The following is an 18,047-nucleotide window of genomic DNA, read 5'->3' on the forward strand; positions in this document are numbered from 1 at the left end:
CATTGTTTCCAATCCACAGGAAAAAAATAATCACAACCTATTTTAAGCATGTGAGTATATAAATAAATCGGCTGGCCCAGCCAAAAGGCAAAGTGGGCTGAAAACAGATTCAAACAGAGGTCTAGACTATTACTTAGCTGTGAATCTCAGCTGGGCTCTGCTCTCCTCTATTGCCCAGACAGCTTAAATCTGAATACAACAGAGACAAGATCAGGCAGAGAAGTAACATCCAGAGGGAATAGCTAGAGCCTGTGGGGCTGCAAAGCCATCCGAGTCCCTGGCAAGCTTGACTCCCGTGTTAAAAAGCACTTTCATTATATGGGCCATTTGTTGATGGATTGTGGGAAAAAGTCAGATTTCAACCCAGAGACGAAGACAAGCAAACCCTTATATAAAGTCACCCTCTCCCCAGCCTGTGGGTTGAATGCAGAATGCTCTCAGACTTGCTACATACCACCCACTTTAGATTACAGACTTGCAGAGTTATTTTTAAAAAGTAATTATAGTAGTAGAGGGCACACTCATCTGGAACGGCTGCCTGAGGAAACGACGAGCCCAATGCAGCTCAAACTGCTTTTCAAGTCTATAATCGTGTTTATTTATTGCCTTTAAAAACAAGAATGAAAATCCAACTAATTTCTGAGTAAAAATGTCTGTATATTCCTCCAAGGAGTCCAAGCAGCTACACCACACTGAAAACCTGCCCTGGCTTTTTCGGTCTAGCATCCAGCGCTGGAAAAAAAAAAAAAAATCCCCATTAGCTCTGGCTTCAAGCAAACCCAAACCAAAACCCCGTTCCATTCTTTGTTTTCCTGTGAAACTGTGGCTTGATCATTACAAAACTCTCATCAGGAGACTCAAATGGTCTGATGAGAGGCACATCATGTTCTGCATATGCTGATTTCTGCCCAGAGGTAGTTTCTGGTTGAGCAAAATACCAGCTCCTAACCTGTGTGAGAGGAGCAGATACAAGCACCAGAAAAATATTCTGTAGGTTTTTCCCATTCCAGCCCCTTGTTTCAGCTGCCGGCCAGTGGATTTTGGACCTGTATGCTGAGAAAGGACTCAGAAGAGACTGAAAGAGAGGGAAGAGGACCAGTTACTTGGGCAGATGCAAGCATTGGGGTTTTTTTTCCCTTTTTCTTCCTTTTGTAATGAAATCAGGCCTTTGGCTCATGCCTTATTAATGCCCGAGGACCTCCAGAAGGCCTGACGATGCCTGTGAAACAGGCTCAGCACACAAAGCCAAAAGCCCCCCTGCACTCCATTACATGGGGCTCGTTACAGCCCCTTCCTTGGCGGGCAGCTCTGAAAGCTGGCGGTCACTGGTGGCTGCCTGTTCCACAGCTTCTTCAATAGGAAGCCTAAGGGCATCCTATGACCTCACACTTGACGACTTCAAGCCTTTCAACCAGAAAAGACTTAAACCCTAAAAATATCTCCACGGAGCCTGAAGAAAATAATGTGCCTGCCCGCTCCCCTTGAAATCATCAATGCTCCCGCCGCCCGGCCAAGGAACAACCGCTTCCTCCCGGCAGCCCCTGCTTTCCCTTCAAGCCCGGAGCCGACAGGAAATCCATTCTCCTCTTGTGAGAGACAGGAGATGAATTTTCCGCAACAGCTCTCCTAGCAAGGCAGAAAATAGAAAGAAACAATAGAAACCGCTTTCTCAAACAATAGGAGCTGCTGAAGAGCAGCTCACCAGAAGCTCGGCATCACCCAAATCCTAAATAAGCTGGAGTGGAAACAAGCCAAGGACCTGTTAGCCGTCTTGCTACCCTGGCTCAAATAGAAGTTAAGTTCAAACGTGGAAGCACTCTCCCCTTTCAAAGAACAGGCAGGAAAACTGAAAATATGTATGTTAAAAGGAAATTATATTGCATTATGGAGTGGCCCCCAAAAAGCTCTCCACAGCTGTTCAAGCCCCCAGCATCCCATGCCGCAGTGCTAAGGGTCACCTCCTCACCCCCTGGCAGCTCCTCTGAGGTGGGGACAGGGGACTGCGATGCTGATTTACTGCAGATGGGTGGAAGGGGATGGGGGGCAGAGCTCCTCTTTCTCCATCTGACCAAGTTTGCTGCCTCATATTCCGGAAAGCACAGCAGAATATCTCTGTTATTTGTGCTAAACAGGTAAGGCGCAGCAAACCAGACATCTGAGACTCCTCTCTGTGTGTGTGTGTGCCTATCACACCTGCAAGACTACCCCTGTATATTAAAGGAATGCTGTTTAATAACTTAATCCATATTTTAATCTAAAAAGTCAGATATGACTGGGTCTAAGATAAAGACAATTTTACCTGATCTCTCCTTTTTTTTTTTTAACCTTTAAGCTACTTTTTGACTGGCTCTGAACTGCTGCAACACAGTTTATTTCCGTGTAGGTCAGGAATTCAAAATGACTCCAAAGAAAAGTTAAAATCACTTACTAACACCTTGCTGCCCTGGCCTAGAGTGCTGCAGGAGAGGATAATAAAAAACGGAAAACAAGTCTGAAATGAAATATATTTTTGCGCATAAAATCCCACTAAGAATTAGGACAGGGAATGCATTTCCTTTTAAATGCCCAACGAGCAACTGCCTCTCCAAAGGAGAAAATAGCCTACAATAAGAGTATCTCTGAGATTTCTAAGGGTCCTCCTCGGCCAGCGTGCTCCTTGCAGTCACCGTGCCCCCCGCCTCCCGAGGTGGGCAGAATAAACGTTGAAAACCCCTTGCATGCACGGACCACTGCTGAAATGCAGCACCTTTGACAAAATTACACACGGCCACATCCTAATTTTGCTGATCCTGGTCTTGATTTACACGGGTGGAACATGAACCGCTGGATCTGAAGGTCACCGCGGTGCTGGTTGTTAGGATGAGCTCGTCATCTCTGCTTCAGTGCAAGAATAATCCCCCAAGATCTCTGAACAAAATGCTGTTTCTCCTCCAGCCCGGAGAAAAACAAAAGGAGCAAACCGGGAATATACACAACCGAGAGGAAAAAAAGCTGCTCTCATCACCATGGACGAAATCCTGCTGTTGCAAACCTGCTCAAGCCTTTCTCCTCAGCTTCCTCTTCCCCAAACACAGCATTGGAAAGGGGAGAGGAAAAAAAAAAAACCCACACACCAAACCAAAACCGAAAAGCAGACATATCCACCTGGGATGCAGTTCATCGGCAGGAGATCTCCTTCCCCACTGCAGCCCGCGAGCGGCAGAAATGGAGGCGAGGAAGGTCCCGGCCGGTGCTGGGGAGAGGTTATTCACCGTCCTCCTGCATTGTGCAAAATGGGGAGGCTCCTGCCCGCCGCCAGTGCTCCCTGCCTGCCGGCACCCCTCGCCAGCCCCAGGTATCTGGGCGGTGCTGGGATGGCCTCCCGCGCCCTCTGCGACTGCACCTCTCCCTTCCCACAGCCCTCCTGACTCATGCGTGGGGCCGGGCTCCCACTTTGCTCAGGGAACGGCCCCCTAGCAAACCTCGAGGAGGAGAGGCTGGGACTCCTCTGGGGAACCGGGAGCCTCGCCCAGAGATTACGCAGTCGGGCAAAGCCCTCCCGGCACGGAGCAGCTCACCCCGCTCCCCACCCGCCATCGCTGGCACGAGCCACACGCCACAGCTCGGGAGCAAAAAACGGGGTGAAACCTGCACTACCTGCAAGCATCTTCTTACCGCCCTGTATTTGCTGCCTGTCCTTAAAATGCCTCAGCAGGCACACTGCGTGTTCCCGCTGCCTCGGGGCCGAGGAAGGAGAAAGCCCCAGAGACCCCTTTGAGATGGTGCTGGGGCATTTCTCTTCTTGGGGGAAAGCAGGTTATGAGGGCACGGCTGGGTCAGACAATGGCTGGTGACATCTCATCCACCATGCCAGCATCCCTCCCGGTGCCCCAGGATGCAGCCACCAAGCTTCGCTGGCAGGATGTGCTCCAAAAAGGATGGTTTCCTCTTTCCTCACCCTCATCAAGGGAGGAGGAAAATCCGAGCGGGAAAGAAAGGAAGAGAGAAGGTGCCTCTCTGGCAGAGGCTCCCAAGCGCTGGGGGCAGAGGGCCGGTGTGTTGCTTCTGCAGCTGCCTGACCGAGCTGGTAGGGTAGCTTGCACCGACCCCCCTGGTCCCCTGGGATAGGACTCGGCTTCCCAAGGGTAAGGAAAATGAGGCAAACAAAGCAGGCTCCTGGAGCAGGATGTCTCCCTCTCCAGGCAGCAGGGAAGCTGCAGAGCAGGCACCCCGTGAGGATCTTCTCCTTTCAGCACAGTTTATGCAAAAATCTCCAATTTTTAAAGCGGGGCTCAAAACTGGTTTGAAGTCCAGGCAGGGACCAAGCTGGAATCTGGGCAGAAAGTGCAAGGGGCTGCCATCATCAGTGCTTGGACCTCCGTGCCATGGAGAGCCCAAGCCTCTCTCCACGGCAGGGATCTGCAGCCCAGTAGCCAGCGCAATGGGATGATTTCACACTGTGCAGTGTTTCCCCTAAGGCCATGCCTTGGAAGACACAGAGGACCTGACATCCCTCCAACTTCAGCTTTGTCTCCAGATGGCTCTTCCACTTAATGCCAAGAGAAACGAAAAACAATGCAAGCCCTGGAGTCTTGGGTCAACCACTGCAAAACTGTTAATCCCAGGGTTGCATCGCCCCATCTCTGTCATTTGTACTTGCCACTGTGTTCTCTAAAGCACAGCAGACCAGTCTTCTCCTTCCAGCTGAAGTTCCTTCACTGATCCTCTCAAGATCCCTGAAATAAGGGAGCCCAAATCCATAACCTCTTTTCTCTGCAGATATAAAAGTAGCAAAGCTTTGAGTCCACACTCCAAAGGTTGCTCTTCAGATATGGAGCGGGAGAGATGATGGAGAAATCGGTGCACTGCAAATGGGCTCAACCAACAGTCCCACTGGTACAGCAAAACAGCACTTTTCATCTCTGTCTTCTTACAGTATCAAACAGTCTTTGGTCTAGAAAGGGTTTTTGCAGCAAATTTTATTCTTACTCTTTTACAATTTTCCTCCTTCCTCCCAAACAAAAATTTCATACCACCAACTAAAAAAATGCTCTCTGGCCACCCCACAAACGTATTTTCTTATGTGGTTTTCTTCTGCCTCACCTCCCCTGATGCTTTTCCAACAGTAACAAGGGAAATCAGAGAGAATAAAGAAAAAACTCATGGGAAAAAGATAAAATGGGGAAAGGGGAGGAAAAAAATCTAAGTTTTGCCCTCTTGGTATGGTAAAAACCAAACACACACAGAAAAATTGAAGGCAGGGGAGTGACTCTGAAAAAGTAAAACTACAAAATAATCCACAGGACATCTTTTACAGGACTACCTGACACTGCTTATTATTTCCTTGCACCTCTTCATGGCACTGAAAGCTGAAGAGTCCTTACTTGTGTAAGAAGGAAGAGGGGGGGAGAATATTTGAAGAAAGAAATTGACAGAAATAAGATAAAGATGCCTAGAGGAAAGAAAAACTGCACTTCCCTGCTGTTGAACCCAGTATGGTCTCTCCTTGGTGGGCAACGCTCTGAACTCTGTTACACTTTCCTGGTTTTTATGGTAAAAGGCTTCCAGCACAGTCAAATACTAAAGCTTGATTGCCCCAACAGGGAGGCACCTTGCCCAGTAATTTGCAACCATACAACCACTCCAAACCAGCAGCGGTGAGTGCAAAAGGGGGTTATCATCTGTGCGGAAAGCAAGAACCACCACCAACACATAAGGCGTCAGCAAAGCAGTAGCCATCTGCACCCAGGTGGGGATGAAACCTGCAGCAAAACACTTCTGCAGTCTGTGCAGACAGCGGGAGGGAGAGAGATGTACAGCCGGGAGCTGAACAGGGCAATGGGACACCTTTTGTTTTCCACATAAGTAAGGATCATGCACCACCATCCCTGCTTTGTGCGGCGTAAGCTGAGACATAGCATGACTGTGCCCAAGCTACAGGACCTGGAGGACTGTTCAGCCTCTTGCTCCAGATGCATAGCCAAGCGGTGCTCCTCACCGTACCAGGGTGACAGCTGAGCACATGCTAGCCCTTTCCCTGTGGGAAGGAGATGTGGAGCTTGCTTTCACCCAATGAGACCCTCTGCATGCCCTGTCTCCCATCCAGATGATCATGGATAGACCAGGAGGGTGTCCCAAAGGCCGTTCATCTGTCAGTTTAGACATCTTCCCTTCTCCATCTCCATGCCAGAATCAGACCCAGCGTCCTGATCCCCCAAACCCTGCTGCGACTGCTAAACAGTCAGAGTGTAGGAAGGGAGAGACTGTACTCCTTCTTCGGGACCCACAACAGGCCACCACCAGGGCTGGGTGGCCCTGTGGCCCAACCTGCCGTGGCCATTCCGCAGTTCTTCCTTTCCAGCCTTTCGCTGCAGCAGGAGATTCAGGTACCACCACCACCCACTTCTGCCTATGGAGCAGCGGCTGCTGCTGCGGCTCCACCAAGCTACAGGTGACCTGCTGGCCAGTCCTGTACGCACCCTCTGCCATGGCAAAGTGACCTGCAAAGGTGGCTCCTCAATTCCCAGGCTCAGATCACGCCTTTATTTCAGGAGAGCACCACAGCATCGCTGACAAGCGGGAGTTACGGGCTGGCATGCATTGACTTTCTAAACCATACCCAATGGGGAGAAGTCGCCCAAGCTGGCAAGTGGCACGGGCAAACCCTGGGCACTCAGAACCCAGCACACAGAGTCACTCCAGCTTGGCTGAGTCAGGCCCATAATAAGCAAGCAAGATCATAACATCTTCATAAAAGAAGGATTTAAGTACAAACATCTGCCTTGCTGTTTTTTAATTAAGACAGTTTATAGCTAGATATTTGTTTCAGTAATCCACGGCTCCGGCTGCAGAAATGCCATGCGTATCCTAATTACGGCAGCTAGTTTATTTAACAGAGTTTGACATTGTTTGACATTTAGCTGAGTCACCTTGTTCCCGGGTAAAGCAACAAGGGCTTTTCAGCAGTTCAACAAGAAAGAGGCAGAGATTCGATATCAAAAGTAGAACGTATATCACAGAAATTTTAAATTAAATACAGCTGAGGTCTATTCTGTTCTGGCAGCTTCTCTTTTCGGGACACTCAGTCAACCCAAATGTTTTCCAGATATAACTCTTCCCCTCAAGGACAGCAGCAGTACCATCTCCCTCATGTTCTTGGAGGGTGGGAAGGGTAGGAAGTGTTGTAATGGGCATATGGGATGCATCTCATCCTCTGCAAATATCACCCACCCATATATCAGGACATCAATCACTAAGAACTGCACACAGGCTGAGCATCAGTCACCTGCATTCAGCCAACATTTTTCTAGGACAAAGTAAAAGAAATGGGTCAGTGACGATCAATACAGGAGGAACAACTGTTACCTGCAGACTACCTGCAGAGTTTTTTCTACAGCACCTCACCTAAAGCCATTTGCACTCCTGTACAGTGCTTTTCAAGGATCTCAAAATGCTTTACAACAAGAAAGGCAGGCCAGCAGTATCCATCCTCATCATACAGAGGTTTCACAAAGTGACTTGTCTATGACTTTGTTGGTGGCACAGCTGGAAACAGAGCCCACGCTTGGACTCCTCTCCTCATTCCAGGTTGGAAATGGAGGGCAACACCACCTCCCCCTGGCTGCAGAGGGGCTGGATGCAGCACAGAGCACTGCAGAGAGCAAACCCCGACCCTGGGGCTGCCTTCCAGAAGGCCCATGGAGGCTGCCAGGCTGCCATGCCACCCTACTGCGGCTCCAATGCTGCTGGTTTCCAAGTCCCTGCTTCCCTGCTCGCCCAGGAGCCGTGCTCACCACACATCTGGAGCAGCCGCTCTGCCTGCAAACAGCGCTGGGGCCCGCAGCATGCTCCTGGAGAGGACTAAGCCCTCCCACCCCAGCTTCTCTTTACAGACCTTTGGGGAAGAGTTGGGATCTCTTTTTTATAGTTAAAGACAGAATGGACCTTTTAACAGGCTGAAAATACTCCATTTATCCTGACAGGCAGTGCAGCGAGCCAAATTTTAAACCAACAGCCAGGATCGTGCAGTCAGACAATAGAGAGCTGGCCCGAGCGTGCACTTCCAAGAGCACGCTGTGGTCTGCGCATCTCCCCCGTGCCATCCCTGCAGTCACTGCTGGGAGAAGCTGTGTGGAAGTGTGTGCCATTACCCTGAGGAGAGGATATCCATCATGTCCAGCCCCTCTCTGAAAGCTGTCAGAGGGACAGTGGCTCAGGCCAAAGAGATATTTACTTATCTTTTTGGCCAGCGTTGCAGAAATCCCTGTTTGCATTTAACCTTCTTTCAGTTTCCTTTATATCCCAGTGGCAACTGTAATTATTCATTCCTTATTGTACAGTAACAGTGTCTGCAGAGCCGCAGCATTCAGAAACGAAGACAACGGTGTCTCTGGTCTCCAGTGGCCTCCCCACTGGCGGCCCAAGCTCAGGCTGTCTGGTTGCACCCCACAGGCACAGCCCCGCAGAAGCCATCAAATCCCTTTGTGCGGCAGGGCACGAGCCAACCTGAACCTGAACAGCTGATGCAAGATCTCCCGGGAGCCCTAAACACCATGCCAGTTATTTTAGGAGGAGGTGGAGGTCTGGTATCACAGGGCAGCATGTACGAGCTCCCAGGGAAAAGGCATTTGTAAGACCGGTCCCCAACTGCTCTCACTCATCTTATTTAGGGCTTTTCCCACAGCATTACCTGGTAGAAAAGGGATGATTCTTTGCTTGGGGTCTTTCTGGCCTCCTTCAATAGGGAACTTGTCCAGAAGCTGCATCTGCAAAGGAAACAGAACAAACGTCTTAGGGGGAAAATATGGACCGGCCGCATAGGGACCAGGGGATCTCTTGGTCTGTGTGTGGTTTAAAAGAGGATTAGCAAAGCAACGCAACAGCAGGAATCCCTCTGCCTCGCTGCAGGGGAGTCTGTACATAAAAAGGTATGATACAGTTCACTCCAAGAAAGGGAGGGCAAGTGCCTGGCAGCACAGAGAAGCTGGGACGGGGCCTAGACAGACATCTGAGCCCGGCCTTGCCACTGTCCTAAAATTAGGGTCTCATCCTTCGTTACAAAACACACGCCTCCTCTCTAATCCACAGCCTGCCTGCATTGCTGGAGACACAGTTTTTACCTGTCCCTGCGACAGACCACCCGCCTGGCTAAAAATGCTGTTCAAGCAACCAGATTAAAGGTTATTTAATAAAACACCCACTCTGCCTTTTGCTGGCAAGGCACTGCCCGCTGCCCTGGTCCAGTAAGAGCACTCCTGCTTTCCCAGGGAGAGATGGGTTTGGTAATATCTTCCACTGCAGTCCCGACATGGAGGACAGCACCAGAGAAAGGGGAGCAGGGAGGGAGCCCCGGGAGAGCAGAGCATCCTGGAGGACACCACCTCGAATGGGCAGAAGGCACAGCTCACGCTGGACGTGCCCTCAGCCTGTGACAAGCACCACTGAGTACGTGGTTATGGACCACCTGAGCTAAGATCTTGCCCCATCAGCTCCTAAACCCTGCCCACCACAACCACCTGTTTCTAACACACCCCCAAGGGCCGACCAGACCCAGGATCCTGTTGTATCGCAGAGCCACAACCAGCCTTCAACCTGAGGAGCTCATTGATGGCTATGGCCAGCTTGCACGGTGGAGAAGACTGCTGATCACTAGTGACTTTCTATGGAAGCAAGCCTAGGAAAGCAGTACGCTGACCTGATGTTCCTAAATCAGCCCTACAATTTCTCTTTGGGTGATGAGCCCGGATGGACCCGTGCCACTAAGGCTGAACACCAGCTGAAAGGCCATGCACAACCTCAGCCAGAAAGGAAAGAAACAGCTGCTCCAGAGGCACCTTCATGGACCTGCCCAAGAGATCGTTCTCAGCCCTGAAAACTGCCAGAGCCTCTCACCCCTCCCATTTACCCTCTGCACCCTTTCGCTGTCATTCAGCCCGTGGCTTCCTTGGGCTGGGGGAACACCAAAGCCCAGTGACTCGCTTCCAACAGACCAGGAGAGATGTCTTTCAACCCACAGTCCTCAGGCCCTGTGGCCTCTGAGGAAGGTAAGGAAGGAAAGCAAGCGGTCCTGCCACTTGACCTTGCAGGACCCCTATCTCCTCACCTGAACTGGATCTACAGCTCAATACAAATACCTACAGTGGCAGCAAAAGCTGCATGGGGGGGGCTTGTCAATCAGCATTTAATCTCATCAATGCTACGTGTCCAACAGTGAGGGTGTGTGAGTTAACAGAGGTTTTGCTACCTCAACAGATTTCCTTTAAAAAATATTTTTTTGCTAACATGGGGAAAAAAACAGTCAGAATTTTTTTTTTTACTGTTTTTGTTTTAAGCACACAGAATCCTTCTCCTCTTCCACCGCACACAACATCTCCAGCATTTTCACCATATGGTACAGCAAACCAAAGATCAAGAGGAAACTCGGGAGTAGAAGGAACATCTGTGCAGGAGAAAAAGTTAAAAGATCCCACATGTTTCCCCATCAGGGAGTCGGCCTGGTAAATAAATAGACCATAGTTTTGCAGATTGTAAGCTAACTCACTTTTCTGCCTACAGAGACACAGTTTTTATTGAAAATGGGAAATTTTGTTTTCTTGTACGTAGAGCTCCGGGTGTCTGAGGTCAGGCATGGGCAGGAGTTTTGTTCAAAGAAAAAAAAAAGGGGGGGGGTGGGAATCCCCACCGATTGACTTGAAGTTTCACTGTTGCTACACTTTTAGCCAGGAAGGCAATTCTCACTTTACTACACGGTGACTGATTCAAGCTGGAACCGATACAGTCAAATTCCCATGGTTATTCTTGGAGTTAGATTAGCTTGGCTAATACAAGCCTTTTTAACCACATCAAGAGAGTCCCAAGGTGTATTACTTAGCGTTATTTATCTAAAGGGTGGATATCAGCAAAACAGATACAATAAACTGCAGCTGGAAGAGTTTGGCTAAACTTTCCTAGACTACACTTTCCGCCCTGGCTCTTGCCTCCGCTGGGAGGGTCTGGATGGCAGGGAGCTGGGGGGAGGCAGAGGTGCTCAGGAGGCCACCGATGCACTTCATGGGGACACAGCCTGTCCCAATGCAAAGTCCCCGGGAAGCATGGAAGATTTCTCATCATCTTCGATCTACGAGACAATATCCCAATGGGCAACATGCACACATTTGTGCGAAACTGAAGACAAGGAGTGAAGTTGCTGCTCCTCTAAAAGGCCATACAAGGTTGGGCACACATGGAGGAGCGTGACAGTCGCCCTCCAAGCCCTTGATCCCAGACGACACTTGCCGCTGGCTTGCAGATCAGCCCCTGGACCAACGAGTTGGGTCTGGTATTTGTGCTGCCCCAGCAAGAGAGACAGGCTGGTGTTGGGCAGCTGTGCAGGAGGTTCAGGAGGAAACTACTGGCTGAATCTCAGGCATGACATGGGAAACTCAACAGACGTAAAAAGGATCTGAGCAAGGACATAACTGCAGCCCAGCAACTGCACCCCTGCCTCTACGCCCGGCTGTTCTCATTAACGCCCAAAAAAGCATTCCCAGCGTGACAATGTCTGTACGGATGAGTACTAACATCACGGAGAACCTGCAACACAGACTGGAAGGTAATCACTGCCCTTCAGCTCCGCAGTGCAGGAAACCCTTCAGGATGTTAAAGCCAAACAAAGAGCAGCAGAAGCACGGAGCCTTCCTCAGCACGTCCCTGCACCCTGTTCTGCCATTCAAAGCCAGTGCAAGTTAGATCTAAAATCCTAGAAAAGCAAGATTCTGTATCCTCTCACCCACGGAGAAGGATGCGAAGCGGAAGACGAGGAAGAGATGGATACACGGGTCAAAAAACAGCAATGGGCCCAAATGAAACAACCGAAATCTCCCAGAGGTGATGGGGTATCCTGAGCCAATGCCTAACGGCCCCGCTCAGCCCGGCTCTGACAAGAGGAGACACTAACCATGGCAATAAATGGAGCAGCCAGGAATGGAGGGAGCTAAGGGCTGAACCACAGAAACTCCTCCTGGTAGTCACAGCACTTTCCCCACGTGGATGATTAACAGCCAAAGACCAATAAACAGATTTTCGGTTCACTTAATGAGATGTCTGCAGAGCATCTGAAAGTCGAAAACTCTTTAGTCTGGGACAAATGTTTTTCCATTAAAGGAAACTACTATTGTTATTATTGCAAATATACATATGATTGATGAAAAAAATCCTTCACTTAATGCCCCAGGTTATTCTGCTCAGACACGGGCAGTCTCCACAAGTTGTTGCTCACATCTTTGATACATGACATTTAACTTAGGGACAAGATTTGCTGAAGAAAGTCATCCCGTCTCCTAGAGTAAAACCATCCCAGCATGAAGAGAAAGAAGGGAAGTCTGGATTTGGAGTCCCGAAGGATGGAGTTAGGGCTGTAGCTGGCTTTGGGCAGGCAAGAAAACACAAGTGAGCAATTTTGGCAAAGCTGGGGGAGCTCGTACTCAGTTCATCTGCTTACAAGCGTTAGTATGTGAATCCCACCATAGGGGAGCCTCCAAACGTATGACTGGTGTGATGAGCAGAAAGAAATCCGTTACCATATCACCATGTCACAGGGCAGGGGATCCGTTTGGAAACAGGGAGGGTCTATGGAAACTGGGAAGTGAGCTTCCCACCCATTCAGGCAGCATGTCTGGAGTCAGGCTGAACAAACACATCCCACTCCTGCTTCTGGCACAACAGATGCACATCCACAAATAACTCACCACCAAAATCACCTCTCCAGGCTTTGTCTCTCCACACTGCTCTGGGTTTGCCAACAGATTTCCTACATAAGTCCTGCATGGGGTCCTGCCTTCTGCCCCAAGCAGCTTCATTCTTGCTTCTGCGCTAAACTCATTTAGAAGATCTGCTGTAAACCTTGTGGTCCAGATTATGACTTTCTTACAGTGGTCAGCAAATGATCATGCAATTAATCCCATTAAAAATCAAGGGAATTACTCGTGTGAGTTGGTCATTGAAGTGAGAGCAGGCTCAGAGTACTGGCCCACTCCACTCCTTACTACTTGCACATAACCATGAAATCACTTGACTTGTAAGAACGGAATAGGAAGATTTCAGTGGTATCAACTCTCATAATAACTGGCCTTTTTGTTGAAGTCCCAGCTCCTGGAGGTGAGCAACAGTTTAAGAATTGGCATTCACTGTAAAAAACAACCAAACAAAAACTACTCTAGCTTTTATGGTGCAAAGAATAAATTTGCAAACATGACCCAAATTCATCCTTCAAGGTCCAGAAACTGAAAGGCAAATAACATAGAGACTCCATGCTTTTAATATAAATGTAGGGAGCTCTGGAAGCTGCCTCATGCATGTAAATGGGAAATAAGAGGTGTAGCCAGTGTTCTCACTTACAGCTAAGCTGTTACTTCCTTCTCATCTCTTCTGCTTCAGGCCACCTTTATCTAACAATGCAAATATACCATGAAGAAAGAGATGCTCCGGCACACAAGGACCATTTGGGCTCAGCAATCGCCAGCTGATGGCATTTACGGTCACTTCACATCAGTTCTGCTGTGAAAATAAAATTCAGCCCCTGTCTACCTTGCGATGGTACCACCTGACTAAAAATCTAACAAACAAAACCAAGCACCCCTTAAGATGCTACCAGTAGCATCTCTGAGGACGAGAAGCCAAGCATCTTCCTGATAATCATTTACTTACTACGTTTTATTTATCTTGGTTAGATTTTCATAAAACAACATTTCTTTCTGTTTTAGACTTACAGCAGCTGAGACTAAGGGGTGACTTCTCTTTTGCAAGAGAGGCTTTTACTCTGCTGTAAGCCAACCAGTGCAGGGGACATGAACACATAAACTGTTTAATGGCCTGGTCCTGTGGCATTTGCCAGTGGGAACTTTGTTCCTGATTTGGTCTCGAGGTTTTGGAAGTTTGTGACCAAGTCTAACTCCCTGAAATTAATCCACTGAGACAGTTACCTGACCTCCACCTATGCCTTACACTACAGACTTTAGCTGGGGTTTCCTGCTGGGCTGTTAATTCCTCCCCTTCCTTCCTTGCAGCAGTTTTAACTCTTCCCCAGTCAGAAGAGTGAAGTTCTCCACACCTCTTAAAATGAGCAAATTAGGACACCCACATAATCTCTTATCAGTGTGCATATCTTGCTGATTCCTTTTCAAGTGGATGGAGGTTTGCCATGTGCACAGATAAAATCAAAGCCCCACAGGAGGTCAGCACTGCAATCATGGGAGATTTATTTTAACACACAAAGATCCTGAGGATGACTTTCATCCAAACCCCTGACTTTGGCAAGCGAAACAACATCCATGGCTGCAAAGGGAGGACTCTGACCTTTTGCAGAGAGAGATGGGGCCGCAGTGTCTAATTTACTTTTGTCCCAGAGAAGTAGCGGATGAAAATCAAACCATGACCAAGAGACTGAGAGCAGCAGATTTTTAGCAAGGTGCCCCCAGAAACCCCAGCGAGTTTGCCACCTTGCTCTCGGTCACTCAAGTGGTCCCAAGGCCACAACTCTTCCTACACTGAATGCCAAGAAACATATTAGCTTCCCATTTTCCAAGTGCTCATTAGAAAAAGCATTTTTCATTAAAAATGAGGCAAGCCAACAATAACTTTAATTTAGCCACTGCTGGACTTAGAAGGTAAAGTACATGAGGACAATTAGGCACCAGGCATACGGTGATCCCAGCTCTCGGTGATCCCTTCTTGTGAGGCTGCTCTGAGCTCAGAGCCCCAAGGAGGAAAGAGGGGCTACAGCCAACTGAGAGATGGGGCAGAGGAGAGGAGGCATCTGTATGCGTATGCGGTTGTGTGCACACTTTTAAGAGAGGGCTGCCAAAGAAACTGGAAGAAAAGCAAAGGTGCTACCAGGGATCTAAAACTGGTGATGATGGAACTCACACCCTCAGCAGGAGGGATTCAGGGCATCTGCAAATCAGAAAAGGTTGAAAATCCCTGATGTAGATAATGAAAGCTTAGATGAGAAGGGGAGGTAAGAGATCAGAACAGAAGAAGGGTTATTAATTAAAACCCTGAGGAGCAGCAGCAATTTCCTTTCATTTTGAAGTTGAAAACCAGCTGTGCTGCTCGTTGACATAACTGATGGCTACAGCTTCATCAGCTATATTTTGAGTTATAAATAGTGTGATCTGCAAGAAAGGGAAAGGCCGGAACCAGATTGAATTCTGCTGTCTGCCAGAGTTTTCCCATGGATAAACCTCTCTGGCCCTGTCCCTGCTTTTGCACCTGCAAAATGCGAGACAGATCTCAGGAAGGTGGCATGAGATTTAACCAAGAGCCATCAAATGCTCTGAGCCTTATGCTGTAGAGCAGGAGTCAGAGACTGAATTCAGAGGAATTCAGACTGTACTGTACTCTTCTAAAAGAGTACTGTACTAGACTGTACTCTTCTAAAATCAGGACAGAAGCAAATGGAAAAGTATTATCGGTGGTTTTCAGATATGCTTATCCTCCCATTTGTGGGCTTGTCCATCTGTAGCATATTCCAAATCCTGGTTAACCAGAGCATCCAAGGGGGTCTTTCACTTAAGGAAGATGGTTAGTCACCATTTCCAGCAAACGGATCTCATGCTATTAAATAACATATCAGCCTTTAAAGCAAGAGAGTAGAGAACATGAGAGCTCGTCTCTACAGATTCACGGTTTATATGCCTGTTCAAAGAAGATCACGTCCTCAATAGTTTGATTTCAGGACAGTTAATCAGCTAAGGTTAATCAGCAAAGCATCTATGACATAAGTGGAAGGACCTGATTTACTCCAGCCCAGGACCGTACCCGCTGAGATCGATGACAAAAGCTCATGCATGATGGGGAACAAAACCACTGCCCTTGGGGCAGATCCCTCTGCAGGATACAGCTGTTGGAGGATATCCTCTTGGATGTGGGTCACATTGAGCTTCTTTTTATTCCTCCTCTGCTTCACCCCCTCACAGGAACAACAAATCAGTTTGCTCTCACAGACACAAGACAGCGGGAGGTCTGCCTAACTCCTACCCCTTCAAAATTAGCCAAAACAGAGCTGTTCCTGAGCATAAGATCAATTAGCAAAATTTTGCAAAAGACTTGGAGATCTTTGGGCGAGGGCATGAAACAGACTGAGCACAGCCCAGCCCATCTGTTAGCTGCTCACACGTATAACTGACATCTTATGCAGCAGAAGGAGGTGAAACTCCATCTCTTCCTAAAGCAGTAACCTGTTCCACAGTGCAGCAGCAATAATTATATCAGGCAGCCAGTGATGCTGGCTCTCTCCTGGTGTTACATGATGCCACAGCACGTGAGAAAAGTACATTAATTCAATCCCTGAGAAGCAGCAGCAACTGGCTTTCCTTTTATTTTGAAAGAAAAAAAATTAAAGCAAAAACTGTCTGGATAACAGGCTGACATGCCTGACAATTGCAGCACTATAGGATATGTTCTGAATTAAATATAGTGCAAGCCATGAGAAAGTCAAACAAAAGCAGGAAAACGCATATAAAATAAAGAGAACAGACATTTACAGCATGGTGTAATCCCCAAAGGGAAAATGCCTCTCTCAGGTCTGAAAATTTCCACCAGAAATCTTGGAAATCTTACAAACCTCTCAGAATCCAACTAAAACAGCCAGGGGAGGAGAAGGGGGGAGCAGAGAACGGGGTTCTTTCCCCAACACGATCCATCAAAAGAGGGAATGCTGCTTCCCGGCCGAGACATTTGCTATTTTTCATACAGAAATGCGGCTTTCTCTAAAGGCTCCGCAAAAGGAGCCCAGCGTTTGTGGCTAACACAGACTGGCAAAACATTCAGAGGTGCTGGTTTGGGATGAGAGAGGCACTTGGTGCATCTCTGAAGAGCTCCTCAGAAAGCCCACACTGTCCTTTCACAGAGCAGCTATTGATGTCTCCTGCCAGAAGCATTTTCTTTCCCCAGTACTAAATTAGACTGGCCTCATCCGACTTAACCACACTGGAAGATGCTTGGACAAAGGCTACTTCATACTTTTCCATCTCTCCATGGTGATTATACGTCCCTTGTTACTCCGGTACCTACAGTGGATTTGTCCCAACAGCATCCCTGGGAAGTAAGGCCATACCATAATGCCTGTTTCAGAGAGGTGCGGAGAGCTGAATGCTGCAGTTACGAGGCACAGCAGGGTCGTGCAGACATGTCAGAGCCACGCTGATGCCGTGCCCCATCAGGTCAATTAGCCAGGCTTCTGAGGAAGGCTCAAAATGTTGGGAAGGAGTGCAAGCGTTTCGCCTTTTTTCGGAGCTAGCACATCCAGAGCCAGCCCAGGTGCTCAGGCTGTTCAACCTGGGCATGTCCTAAAAGGCTCACTGCAGGTCACAGCGAAGATCCTGGCTGGGGAGAAGAGCTGACCTCAACTGTAGAGCATCCTTCCTCACCTCCTTCAACTTTTTATCCTTACAAAAATCACAGGCCTTGAAGTGTCCCTTCAGACCTGCACACAAGTGACAAGAGATCAACACGCTCCGGTGACAGACACTGCAGCAATGGTGACAATTGCCCTTGGACATTAAGGGGAGCAGGACCGAGCTCTCCTGTGACACTGGCCTCCAGACAGCAGCAGAACTACATCTGACAGCACTGCCAGAGCAAAGGCCCCATTTTTAGACACGATGGCAACTCTAAGAGCTTCACTGAAAGGGAGCAAAGCACCAAGGTCAATTCCATTGATCACCGCTTCCTACATCACCTGGGAATTTAAAAAAATCTTTACCTTCCATCCTTCTTTAAATTTCAATCCTTTCAAGCCAACCATTGAAATACAGTGTAGCCCCACTGAGCTTTTTGGGTTTATCGGTGCATCAACCTTACCGAGCCACTCCGAAGACCTCACAATGCAAAAACTGCAAGTGCCTAAATCCTGCTCAGGAGACTGTTTGTGCAGGCAGGAGCAGCGCTGCCCAGCGCAAAGGCTGGACGGGTCGGTGGGAGGCTGCAGGGCTTCGAACCCTCCGGTCCTTGGGAAACCCCTGCCAGCACTGGCGAACGCTGCATTGCAGCTGCAAGCAAGGTGCTGGAGGGTGCATCCTAAAAGCAGCACA

At 48.6% G+C, this 18,047-nt stretch overlaps 1 protein-coding gene across 1 annotated transcript in view; it reads right to left on the reverse strand.

The window, feature by feature from the left end:
• The window catches only part of SH3PXD2A (SH3 and PX domains 2A), a 267,687-nt gene that overhangs the window by 177,806 nt on the left and 71,834 nt on the right, over positions 1–18,047 (reverse strand). Inside the window, exon 3 of the mRNA XM_075154979.1 lies at positions 8,669–8,744. Coding sequence (XP_075011080.1) covers positions 8,669–8,744 — 76 coding nt within the window. The remainder of the gene's footprint in view (positions 1–8,668; positions 8,745–18,047) is intronic.

This window comes from Calonectris borealis, chromosome 7 (genome assembly GCF_964195595.1).
Source record: "Calonectris borealis chromosome 7, bCalBor7.hap1.2, whole genome shotgun sequence".
NCBI classification, from domain to species: domain Eukaryota; kingdom Metazoa; phylum Chordata; class Aves; order Procellariiformes; family Procellariidae; genus Calonectris; species Calonectris borealis.